Source organism: Botryllus schlosseri, chromosome 5, assembly GCF_051294905.1.
Source record: "Botryllus schlosseri isolate E-star chromosome 5, Bs_hap1, whole genome shotgun sequence".
Taxonomy (NCBI): domain Eukaryota; kingdom Metazoa; phylum Chordata; class Ascidiacea; order Stolidobranchia; family Styelidae; genus Botryllus; species Botryllus schlosseri.
This window is the reverse complement of record NC_137240.1, coordinates 258,701-272,208: the sequence shown is the minus strand read 5'-3', so window position 1 is coordinate 272,208 and position 13,508 is coordinate 258,701. Positions and strand designations below refer to the sequence as shown.

At 41.1% G+C, this 13,508-nt stretch overlaps 1 protein-coding gene across 1 annotated transcript in view; it reads left to right on the top strand.

The window, feature by feature from the left end:
• LOC145438492 (uncharacterized) overlaps positions 1-13,508 on the top strand; it is a 31,744-nt gene that overhangs the window by 15,585 nt on the left and 2,651 nt on the right. Inside the window, exons 2-11 of the mRNA XM_080315818.1 lie at positions 2,516-3,890; positions 5,083-5,269; positions 5,680-5,739; positions 6,859-6,933; positions 6,991-7,126; positions 7,541-7,701; positions 7,907-7,990; positions 8,583-8,651; positions 10,620-10,729; positions 10,791-10,926. Of these exons, the coding sequence (XP_080171944.1) occupies positions 2,553-3,890; positions 5,083-5,269; positions 5,680-5,739; positions 6,859-6,933; positions 6,991-7,126; positions 7,541-7,701; positions 7,907-7,990; positions 8,583-8,651; positions 10,620-10,729; positions 10,791-10,926 (2,356 nt within the window). The 5' untranslated portion in view covers positions 2,516-2,552. The remainder of the gene's footprint in view (positions 1-2,515; positions 3,891-5,082; positions 5,270-5,679; positions 5,740-6,858; positions 6,934-6,990; positions 7,127-7,540; positions 7,702-7,906; positions 7,991-8,582; positions 8,652-10,619; positions 10,730-10,790; positions 10,927-13,508) is intronic.

Below are 13,508 nucleotides of genomic sequence, written 5' to 3'. Positions count from 1 at the left end.
GTGAATGTCGGCGTCAGTAATATTCAGGTTACGTTCGATTCAACAGATCGCGTTAATAGGATTTGAGTTGGATCGAATCAATACATTCAAATACGATTCAACTTGATTTGTGTAGTGGGTTACATTTCAAGTTGACAAACTAACACATTGATTGAATATTTTCATGGATCTTATCACGCAACTAAAGTCAGCCACTATTCGAGAGGCGTGAAACATATAGCGATCGCGGGCAAGTGACAAATTGTTGGTTTTCGAATCACCGTCTGCGATGGTTCTGGGACAAACTAATTACCGAAATATTACCTTGTGAGCGGGCATGAGGGATTGCTATGTCTGAAGCATTATCCGGTGAGTGGTCGTCGGATTTTAAAATTATATCACACCCTTTTGAATAAGCGTTCACTTCACAGAGGATTAGGGTTAGAGCGGAAATAAGTGACAAGTTGTCGCTATTCAAGTTACCGGCATTGGTGGTCTGTTATTCGTTACTTGTTAAATCTTACCAGCGAAATCAAGTTCTGTGACAAACTGATTACTAAAATTTCACCGCGTGAGCGATCGGTATGGTTATGACACCAAGTCGTGAAACATGGTTATGTCCGAGACATTATCTTGCCAGTGATCGCGGGGTTTTGCAAATATTTCACACCTTTTTGAATAAGCGTTAACTTCACAAAGGATTACGGCTAGAATAGAAATAAGTGACAATTTGTTGGTATTCAAGTCTCGCCGGTGGTGTATCTGTTATTCGGCACTTATTACACTTATCATGAAATTAGAGTGAGAACATAAAGCATCAAGTTGTTGTTTTCGAATTTTGATGTCGAGGTGGTAAATTTACGCATTCAATTACAATTCAACTTCGGTTGTGTATTGAGTGATAGATTGATATGCCGGAAGTGGTATCTTGTGAGCGATCGTAGGATTTTACAAACATTTCACATCTTTTTGAAGTGTTAGTTTGCGAACGCGACTATTGTTGATATTCGAATCGCCGTCTGTCGCACGCACTGCGTAAATCCTCTTACAAGCCACGTTTCCGTTTGTGCGGTTATTGTTGGTGACTCGTGCATATTCAACACCACGCGAGAGATACCTGAAAGTGCGAATCACCGCCACGCCCGTAAGAACACATGGTAAATCACCACAGAACCCGTAAGAATACACGACAGACACATTTATCGTCGTTAGCATGTCGCCGCACGTATACCAAAAACATTAGCATGTCACCACGAGTTTTCACGTTATCATGCGACCGCACCCATAAGACGAAAACGTTAGCATGACACCCCCGCCATAAGACGAAAACGTTAGCATGCCACCCCCACCATAAGACGAAAACGTTAGCATGCCACCCCCGCCATAAGACGAAAACGTTAGCATGCCACCCCCGCCATAAGACGAAAACGTTAGCATGCCACCCCGCCATAAGACGAAAACGTTAGCATGCCACCCCCGGTTTCTCGTTAGCATGCCACCCCGCCCATAAGAACCCCTGCCACCGGTTGACCGATCTATATAACTACTCGCAGGCGCCGCTCGTCTCTGAGTTTGCTCAAGTACCGTGCTGGATTTCCGACGTTCGCAGTAAAACAGAGCGTGTACAGATATATGGTTTTTGGCATAATCATATAAATAGCTTCCGAAGTTAATTTGAATGAATCATTTTCGGTCCCAATTGGTTGTGAAACTGGGAACATTTTGGTGGTTTTCTGCTGTAGTTCTGACATTTCATATAGGCTGACGAACATAGACACTAAGTGGCTGTAATATCAGTATAAGATTAATATTATTTTCATCATTTCAATACACCATAAGACTATGCGATGCAATGAAGAGATGGGAATGTGTCGAAAGGACTTGGAGTATAGTCTTTGAAATCAGACACCTGGGACAAGTCGTTTTAAAGAATGTTTTATGAGTGGGTCAGGCATAGCGTGCAATGTCCCGGAAATGTCGATTACCGTTCGAACCGTCACTACTTGGAACATCACCAATTTTCCCTCACGAACTGAATCGGGATCTTCGATCGCTTGTCACGATGTCTGGCATCGTTTTGCTGCAGTGTGACGTTGTTACGTCACCGTATATACTCTGTGTCACTAGTTGCTTATACTCTGCGCGTAGATGTTTGCAGACTTGACAACTAGTATTATCCTAATTGTTTAATTACACTAATTAGAGCGAAATGCCTGTAATCTGATTCCAATGTAATTTGCGAGCTGTTTCTATGCTCTCAATGTAATTCTAATATCATTTCTGGTTTTCCTAAACGTGCTGCATGAGAACGTCATCGAGCGAAACGAGACAAACTTGGTGTACAGACATTTTCCATTCTCGTGCTTATGAGAATGGACTCTGATATTTATATGAACTGAACTTGATTTTTGTTGTATTTCTTTCTACTTCGAAATTTATTATCAAATTTGTGTTGCTAATTTGGTCATTCTAATTGTAATTTAATTTGGAATAAAATGTGCAACAATCATTCTGATTCTGAGGTAATCTGTTTCAGTTGAAGGTAAAATGTCGTATCTCTCTCGCGATGTGTTATGAGTGTTGACTACACGCCGTCTCTCGCGTTGGCCGGCAAGGTGAGCATCACTGGATACAAGACACTGTCAGAATTCGAAGACCTAAAGTCGCCCAAAGCGGCCGGATTCGGATACAAACCCGGCAGATTTACGTCCGGAGTGGAAGACGACAAGGCCCGCGAGCTGGCGTCGGCCGTGACGTACAGGGCTCAAAGCGTGCAGCTGTCAAACGGGCATTACTACTCTCCACCTGATCAGCTGCACGAAACTCAAACACCTTACAATCTCGGACAGAACGCCTTAAACAGAGGCTTGAGAACGCAGCATGAGAATTTGAAACGAAGTTACAGTACCGGTAGCTCAGAAACAGTGACATCACCTGCTGTAGCGCCGCGATTCCTGTTACCAACGTCTCCCAATTCGAACAGCATTGATCGTTGGGGTAAACATGAGCCTTCCTACGCTTTTCGTGATAGAGGTCATTGCGCTTCTGTGGACGAAACCGTTCTCAGTGCAGCAGAACGTAGACAACGATTAAGAGCTCAAAATGAACACTCGGATGACTTATCTTTCTTAGGAGCTCAGCAATACCACCCTCAACAAAGCCCTAACTTTCTGGCCCACCACCATCATTCTCAACTCTTGCAAAACATTGTTGGGAGTTTTGCGTCGTCCGCAAATTTTCCCACGCCAGCCACGTCATCTTTGGCGCCGCCATCTGGAGTACGGTCGTCTAACTTGAGTGTAGCGGCAGTGGCTGCGGCAGCTCATCGTTACCCGCAATTACTAGCTGGACCTGCTGCTGCCGCCTTTGCGGCTGGTATATCACCTTCAGATACTGCCATGTTGGATGCATCTCACAGAACACCACAACCTGGCTTCCCAGCAGCTAGAACAGGCAACGATTTCATACATCCATCTTTACATCATTACCACAGACATAATAGTACCGGACAGAACGCAATGTTAGCCTACGACGCGCCTCCTTATTCGTTTTGTTCGATTCAAGACGAATTCCACCCTTTCATAGAAGCCCTGCTTCCGCACGTAAAGAGTTTTGCGTACACCTGGTTCAACCTGCAGGCTCGCAAAAGGAAATATTTCAAAAAACACGAAAAACGAATGAGCGCCGATGAAGAGCGAGCGGTAAAAGATGAACTACTTCACGAGAAACCGGAGGTGCAACAGAAATGGGCTTCCCGGTTATTGGCAAAACTCCGGAAGGACATCAGACCTGAGTTCAGGGAAGATTTCGTGCTTTCGATAACGGGGAAAAAACCGGTTTGCTGTATCTTATCGAATCCGGACCAAAAGGGGAAGATCAGACGAATAGACTGCCTGCGTCAGGCGGACAAGGTGAGTCGGTTGTCTGGCTGCGAAGACTCAAAATTTTACAATGGAATATTTATATATTCATATTGGCATAAACCCGAATAGATTCGACTGACACTCGTCAGGGTTATCGTCAGCAACTAGAATAGAGAACTGGAAAGAAGATATATGTAGGGCTACATCAACAATCGTACACTATGTCACAATGTTCCTTTCAATTATCTACTAGTTGTTGACGATTACCGCTGACGAGTGTCAACCAAAAATATTCGGGCTTATTTCTATTTGAATATATTATTCAATTTTGTAATGAAATTCTGCATCTCCAAGAATCCACTCGAAATTATGACATTGATACCATAAAACACTGTGTTGACTTTCTTGTCGAGAAATCTGTTTAAAGTTTATAGCTCAATGGCAAAATGCGTTGGAAGCATTGAGTTGGACGCTTAATAAGTGTGCATGAATTAGAGAAATGTATAGCATCAAATTTTAAGTTAATTTAGAGATTGTCTTCGCCCATCTTACTATAGAGTTCGTTGTCTACTTTGACCTTGGCGTAAAAGTCACATTGCTGCACTGTTTAATGTAGCCTAAAACTTGTTTAAAACTAGTCATATGTGGAAGCTATAATATCACCTTTTAACCCAAATTCGTTACATTTGGTCAGTGGAATTTAGCGGCAAGTGCGGCAGTATGTTATTCTGGCATTTACGGTGTTTTGTTTACGATGGTAATTTACACCAGGCCAATATTTCATATTATGATTTCTGATCTACCGACTTATAGCACGATCCACTTTTGTTCTACGCTTTTTTTGTAAGGCACCGCTTACACCGATCATATGGCGAGGAGGGGTCTAGATTAGGCAGTACAATATAATCTAACAGAAGAAAGAAATCCAACAGTCGCAATCAAGTTGGTGTCTTTTACAAGCCTTTAGTCACTAGTATCTGCTAATTTCTATACGAATTAAAGTTCCAAAGCGTTGTTTTGAGTGACATATTCTTCTGTCGTTATTACATTCTGGGTTGATTTCGAATTTTGAAATTCTACCGGTCCGCAATCTTTAAAGGTTGATCACCACCTGTACTGAGAACCACTGTCAAAGAGCGATTAAAATGATTTTGTCTCGTGATCTAATCTCATTGATCGTAGTAATTCGCGCGCCTTATCCACAGCCGAAACGAATATGACATCAATAATTGCGTCGCAGGTCTGGCGTCTTGACTTGGTGATGGTGATTCTATTTCGGGGAATTCCTCTCGAGTCTACCGACGGAGAGCGACTCGCGAAGTCGCCAAATTGCGGACACAACGCCGGTCTTTGTGTGCAGCCGTATCATATCAGTATTACAATCAAGGAATTAGACCTCTACCTCGCGAGTCATGTCCGCAACGAAGGTGAGACTTCAAATCGAAATTAGATTCGAGTTAGAATGATAGCTACGTACACAGTTTTCTTCTACTAAATTAGATTAGAAATAGAATTACTGATTTCGCAAAAACTTGTTAACATCAAAAATATAGAATTCGAAAGATATACAACAATAATCAAGCTCAGTTCATATCGAGTCGGAGTTGATTCTCATAAGCACGAAAATGGAAAATGTCTGTATACGAAGCTTGGCTCGTTTCTCACAATATAGTTCTCCTGTAGCATTTTCAGGATAACCAAAAATTAGATTAGAATTAAAGTGAGAGCATATAGAAACATTTCACAAATTAGATCACTGGCATTTCTTTCTAATTGGTCTCAGGCAACTAGAAGTAGAACTAGCCGTAACCTCAAGTGAAATTGACTCTTTTGACAGAAGTGGGTGAGGACAGAACTCGCGAAGATGGCGAATCTCTGGGGGATGAAGAGGTCAAAGGTTTGCAATTTTACTCTACCATGGAAACCGCGTTTCGTTCATAAATGAAACGTGATATTTCCCGAGAAATATTACCCGTCGATTAGAACCGCCTCGTCGAACAAATATCTGCTAGTAGCTAACATATATTGGCGGATTTCAGCAATTGAATGGTATATTCATCCTGTAATAAATCCAAATATTTTCGGCTGACTCTCGTCAGGGGTAATCGTTAGCAACGAGTGTCAGCCGACAATATTCGGGTTCATTTCAATATGAATATTCTATTCGATTGTATATTGAAGTTCGACCTCCAACAAGCTAGTATATAATCAGATCCTGGCCCTTAACATCTGAATTCAAACTTTATATCGTATCATGTCGAAATTCTATTACTAATCCCGGACTGACTAAAATATGTTCAACATCTGCATTAAAAATTGAAACTGATTAGAAATTCCATGTCCAAGTCCAAGATAAGAGGACTACCTAATTTCGGTGCCCAAATTCACTCGGGTTCTACTTTCAATCTCAAATTCAGAATCCGAAAAATCCGCCTGGTACCGAAAATCCTCCCATTTTATGCGTTTTATGGGTAAAAGTCTCTAAAATTCAACTTTAAAAATCCCATTCACGCTTTACCGACTCATCGATCCTTGTCACTCGTTACGGGTCACTCGTTGCTATAGTTATGACGTCAAGTCAAGTTCAATATCATAGAAGTCGCATATAGTCTGTCGGAAATTGATAATTTTACCATTTTTTAACCTGGCGAACCCCAAAGTCCCACGAAAACGAAAATATACCGCTACATACATCTAGTACAGCCTAGGGCATCGGCCTACTGGTGCGCAGAATGATATATTGATATATGTGTGCTTACTACAAATCAATGTGACTTTTGTTGAATAAGTCTGGTGTGTGTGTCGTGACCTGCGCCGAACTCCAGAAAACCGTTGACCCTTGAGAACCCCAGTCAAGAATTGCAGCATGTAATGAGCACCTGAATATATATTGGGACCGTGGTGTAGCGAGGGATCTTGTGATTATCTAATCTAATGCAATCACAATCAAATTGCCCTTGGTAACGAGTAGCATCTGTTTCTAATTGTTAGCGATCACTTTCTGTGATGTTTTCAGATAAAACGGGTGCCGTCGCTTCATTTAAGACGAGCGGGGTATTTGGGGTGCAGGAAATTTACAGAATCTCCAAAAGTAAGACGTTCAAACACGACAATTACAAATAGCATAAAAACGTTTGATTTGTTTTAGCGCCAATCATGTGCGGGGAGATTTCAAATCTGCCGCTCAATCCTACCCTGGAGAACCCTTCCGCGTACTATTATTCTTCGCATCATCATGACAACCGTGTGCCTCGGAGTCCTCTAATTATGAGACAGCAATCAAGGTGTGCTATACGACATGGTGTTACGTCGGAAAATATGGGCTATAGTAATTAGTGCTTATTCGGCTCAATGATTCGAATAGTATAATTCTAATGATTCGAATTGATTAGTGAAAGATGATTTTTTCGAGCTCTGAAATTATACCCTTCTTGCTATTATAAGGACAATTATAGTTTCGATACTATTTTCCACTCTTGAGGGCTGTAAACCTCAATTGGTCTTATCGTAGCATACAAAACATACAATACAAAGTTACGCACGTTAGTGGAAATGACATATCTGCGAAGTCCTTGTCGAGCCACAGCATTGTCGCAAATCGCAATGGATTAATAATACCTAATCATATTTCATGTGATCTAATACTGGCATTATATTGTTTGTTCTTTCCAAATCATTCACACTGTTGTTATTATCAGCGGAGCTCATTCGAGCAAACGTCTCAAGTCGTCTGGGAGCAGTTTAGCGACTGAAGACCAAAACGGGATCGAGTCTGGAGGCGAGAACGAAACCGAATCCGGATATTACAACCGGCAATCTAGTTCACAGAACAGCTGGCACGGTTCTGATATGGATCAACGTGAGTATAGGCTATGATCGAAGTTTGGTGATACGATTGTTGATAATAATGTTTTCCTATTCTCTACTAGTTGCTGACGATTAAACCTTGACGAGTGTCTGCCGTAATATTCGGGACTTTTTCAATTTCAATGTATAATTCAATTGTATAATAGAAGTACTTGGCTTGTTTACCGTCATGAAAACCATCTTTTTTTCACTTTCAGCGACCACGAGTCCTCTTCATTCACCCTCGAGCAAATTAGTGAGAAATTCAAACGAGCAACCCGGAACGATTGTGACATCATCAGGTATGGGGTCAGTGATAATGGGAGGTGGTCAAAATAGTCATCGTTGTTGGTCAAGTAGAGAGAAAAGTAATAGTGTCGCAAATTTCTAATCAAGTAGCCTACAAGTAGAATTAGCGATTTACAAGTATGTGAAATAATAAGTATTCTAGGGTTAGTTTTGCTTAGAATTTAGATAAGTTCGCAAAACCTACGGGAATACTCTGGAGAAGGAAAAGTTATTCGATACTGACCAACTCTGCTTACAATTGTTCGGATGAATTCTCTCTAGTTTTTTTTCACGTTCAAGCGTTGCGATGGCTGTAACATTGTTCAAATGTGTATGAAGTTTTGGGAATGTACCTCTTCTGAATATCGGCGGAATGGATCGGTTTTATCGGTATAGGCTAAAAAATTCGATACCGGTCTGGCTCTAGAGTTGTGAATGATCTGCTTATTCGCAGAGACGGTCAGTAGAAGTAGAAGTAGTCTAAAATAACCAGTTGAACAAGTAGTACAAGTAGGCGAAATAATCTAGTTAAAGTAGAAGTATAGGCCCACTCCGTTACTGGCCAGTGATCATCCTCTATTGAAACATCCTCACTTATTTCAAAAGGCTCGCGAATGGTGCCGCCAGGTCCGACGTCTGTGAGCGATACGGTGTTCCCGAGACTGCAAGAAAAAGGTTTGCACTCATTATTCAGATATTGCAACAAACAGTATATTCATATTTGCAAATCAGGGTTGTAACTAAGTCACGAGTTAATGTTGTTTTTATGGTTTTGACTCGAGTCAGGTCGAGTGATTTTCAATTCCCCACCTCGTCAAGTCCGAGTCCAAGTCAGAGAGGAAAGGGTCGAGTCCGAGTCATATAGTGTTCACTGTTCATTATCGAGTTCAAGTCAGGTTCAACTAACTTTTTTTGGCACCCTTGGATGATATTGAATGTCTCGCATTCATAATATAATAATCTTTCTCACTCTTGACATGTTTATTCAAACAGGTAAAAGACAGTTTCTAGACCTATTTTGAAGTATCGATACTGATACACGAGACCTAAATCAAGTCATATAAAATGTCGTGTAGAAGTCAAGTCATATTACTCGAGTACAAGTTGAGTCAGCACACGCAATTGACTTGAGTCTAGTCGAGTTATCTTCCATCTTTAAGAAAATGAATCGACTCAACTGAAAACAGCGACTTGATTCGGTACAAACCTGCTCCAAATCTATTCCACTCGAAGTCCCTGATGAGAGTCCGCCGAAAAGCATCGAGTCGAATACATTTGGCAATATCAACATATTGTTTGTTGATATATTGAAGTTCTGCACTTCTAAAAACCTATTCTTTAGATCAGGAGTTCTCAACCTGGGGGGCGGGGGAAGCTCTCAGGGGGGGGGGGCGCGAGAAATTGACCACGTCTGTATGAATTCTGACTGAGAATGTGCTTCACAATCATTCTGAGAATACGATTGTTAAAGATGAAATTTATTTCGTATTCAAGAAATCTCGCCAAATTCCAACTCCAGCAGTCGCGTTCGAAGGAGTATAGGCTGATTTCAACTTCATTTGAGCAAATTTTGATATTCTTTGAAAATTTGGAGAAATTCCCACAAGTTTGGGGAAATTTGTCAGAAATGAGACTCAACCACTGGAATGCGGATTGAAACTTGGCGTAAGACATACCATATGTAATTATGTATCCTGTTAGATCACGGAAGGGAAACCTGTTGCTGTAGATGGGAATTTGTGCGGCTGTCGACAACTAATTCAATTGGTATGTGTTGGCATCCGTCGACATGCAAATTGAAATTACGAATTCACTCCCAAATTTTTGAGAGATTTTAATTAGTCTTGAAATTTTCTTCACACCCCGCGCAATTCAGCATAACTTAATTTTTCGATATTAATAGTAGCGCCCTTCTCACTCTGAGCCGGAATCGGAATCGTGTGCTCCTCACGAAAGAAATTCGTTTATGGTACATTTGGGCGATTTTAATGTATTTCCACTACCGATACAATCGACAATCCTGATCGGGGGTCAAGAAATAACAGCATGCAACCAAGTGACTTATAACATTTGGCCCACCCGAAGATACATTATCATTTATAACTTGCCCTAAATTTTCAAAAGCTCTCCCTCAATGAACCCTACCGGTGTATCTGATCACATGGGCTAAGAGAGAGGATAAATATTTGTTAATAATATGTGATACTGCTACTATTAATTACGGAATTCATTCGTGAATCTGAAAAATCCCAGCATCTATTCATAACATTGTGACTCGCGATTTCGGTACGTACAAAAGGCTTTTGTTAAAAGTATAATAGTCCGGACTCCAGAGTTCACCTGCAATGGATATGGACAGATTAACATAGGTATTTCGCGTCCAGTTAGTTCATTTCGGCTATGCCCTGGAATGCGGCCATAGGCTACACAAGTAATTGAAATGGGCCGTGATTAGCAAAAAGGTTGCCTACCTCTGTATTAGATGATGTGCTCTTTTTGACATGACGAAATGTGTATTGGGGGGGGGGTCAGGGGGGGCGCAATATTTTCAACCATCCCCAAGGGGGGCGCATGTCCAAAAAGGTTGAGAACCGCTGCTTTAGATAGATACGCATGAATCCAATGTGAATTTCCTTGCAACAGAGACTCCTTGGTACCCTAGTCAGCCGGTGTTTCCGCAGGCTTCCTATCCCAGTCAAGATCTCAAAGACTTTGCCCAATTCGCTTGCCTCAGCACCGAAGCCTCCAAGCAGGCAAGTTTATCCATCATTCAACTCCAAGCCCCTCGCGAAATTCATGTCTGCCTCGTTACAGGGGTCAGCTAGCGAGTCTGCGATTGGACAATCTTCGCGCGAGGCCGGAGAATGGGGCGGCTCCTCGCAAGCAACTTTGGAAAAGAGTAGTCCCGGGGTTGAATTTCATCACGGGATTCGGAACGAAGGGCCGCAGCGTAAGTGTGAAACTGAAGGTTCTAACAAACAGATTCTATGGTATATACAATTGGACATTATATTCATATTGAAGCAGAGTATATAGTAGTCATCGTTTGTACTCAAGTAGTAGTAGAAGTAACGTTATTAATATTTATTGTTAGGGATTACCATGTAAGTAAAAATGTAAGTATTCTATAGGACTAGTTTAGGGTTACCATATTTCTGTACCCAAATTACGTACGCTCTTTAGCGCCCACTAGTGGATTTCAAAATGAGTTATGACCACATCGTTTACCAATATAACGTCACACTAGCAAAGCTTTGCTCATAGACCAGAGGTGGTCACGATCCGGTTCAGGACATCAGGAGTATGTGGCTGTGTTGTGTATCCGGAACCGAAACCACATTTTTTCAGTCGCTTACTGCCCAAATAAACAATGATTTTGGGCCCACCATAGGGTTATCGATGCAACTTCGGGGGGAGGGGGGGGGATTCTGTCAATTCTGTCAATAATATTGGTTCTTCCATACATTACTATATAATTTGATACTCTCTGCGCCCACATGATAAGAGTGCGGACGATGACTTCGAAAATACAGGGAGCGTAATTGTACATCGTTAAGTAATGTTCATGTCACACCGACAGTGGTGGCTTTATGATTGGGGGGGCCCTAGGCGAAACCTCCGGGGGGGCCCCCATATACAAGTAATTGTAGCTTCTGGGGGGCTGCGCCCCCCAGACCCCCCGCGACAAACGGCAGATTGCTAAGGATCCATTTCGCAGGGGGTTTGTAAGTGTCGATCCGGGTGCTGAATTAGGCCTATGATCTATTTATTATCTGGAAAGGAGATATTGTTGCATGAATTGGCGTAAAGAAGAAATGCGTGACAATGTGACAAAACACCAGTAATACCAAGGGAACACATAGCTACTGATAGCATCTTCAAAGACCTAGTTAGGGTTTGTTTCAACGTTTCACATGGACAAATGTCTTCAGGGGCGCTGATTGCATGATGTGCAAGAAGTTGACAGATTGTGTTAAATTTGAAAAATAACACAAAGACTGATGTGTGCATCACAAATATATACCAAACATATGCCAAAGCATTACACATAACTCAAGTTGATAAGTTCGTTAAATGACAATGAACATCCCCTTCAGAAAGATAAACTAAACACATTGGAATATTAATCTTAGGTGCACACGATTTTACCTAACTTTGCAAAGAGACTATCAAAGTATTCAATACCAATATAATCATGCAAAAAATGTGGTATAACAAGGCATAGAAATATAACCAGAAAAAGTGTGGTTACAAACAAGATGTTGAAACAGCAGTAATCTTCAAATGGTCCGATTTACCTTATTACTTTAATAAGAAACAGCATTTTCTCGCTTTTTGCTTCGCAAACTCGTCAATTAGTAAGTTGTGATCAAGGTCATAATTTATTTCACTTTCTATACACATCAGTGCCAATCCATTTAGACGCTCTTGGCTCATTCGAGATCGCAGAAAAGTCTTCATTATAAATTAACATACGGTATCATATGAAAGCTGGCATCAAGAGCTAGCAAGTAGAATCTCACAAACTTATACTGGAAAATTTTGATGCACTGAAATATACACTGCTGCCACTAGGAAGTATATACTCAATAATAATTCATTCCATGTTACAATATGACCTCATTAACATAAAATCGAAGCAGGCCCTTTTAACAAGCACAGAAATTCAATTATCGAACACCGTTTACAGTACAATATTCTACATGGGTAGGCCTACATGTATTTTCACGGTTATTCCCAAAATGATAAACTGAAATTCGCATAAATGTAGGAGGGGGGCTCATAAAATCAAAGTAAGCTCTATTAGCGGGTGCAGAAATTTAACGATCGACTACTGTTTACGGTACCATATTCTACATGGGTACATATATTTTCACGGTTACTCGTAAAATGACAACTAAAATTCACATAAATGTAAGAGGGGCTCATAAAATCAAAGTAAGCTCTTTTAGCAGATGCAGAAATTTAATGATCGACTGTTTACGGTACCATATTCTACATCGGTACATTACATATATATATTTTCACGGTTACTCGCAAAAGGATAACTAAAATTCGCATAAATGTAGGGGGCAATGTTCCCTCTAAGCTGCGCACGTGCGCGAATGCGCAGTGCTTTCACGTTCTCTGCGCACAGAAAATCTAATTTGCGCACAAAAAATCCGAAGTGTTGACCTTTTTTTTAGTCGTTACTCACTGTTTTCAAGGGTCTGCGCAGTGAGTTGGTGAGTGTGCGCAGGCTCGTCAAAAATTAGAGGGGACATTGGTAGGGGGGCTCATAAAATCAAAGTAAGTTCTTTTATCGGACGCAGAAATTCAATGATCGACTACTGTTTACGGTACCATATTCTACATGGGTACACATATTTTCACGGTTATTCGTAAAATGATAACCAAAAATCGCGTAAATGAAGAAGGGGGGCCCCCCTGATAAAATCAAAGTAAGCGCGTGCAGTAATTTAATGATTGACTACTGTGTGCGGTATTACATTCTACATGGGTGCATGTATTTTCAGTTATTTGCAAAATGAT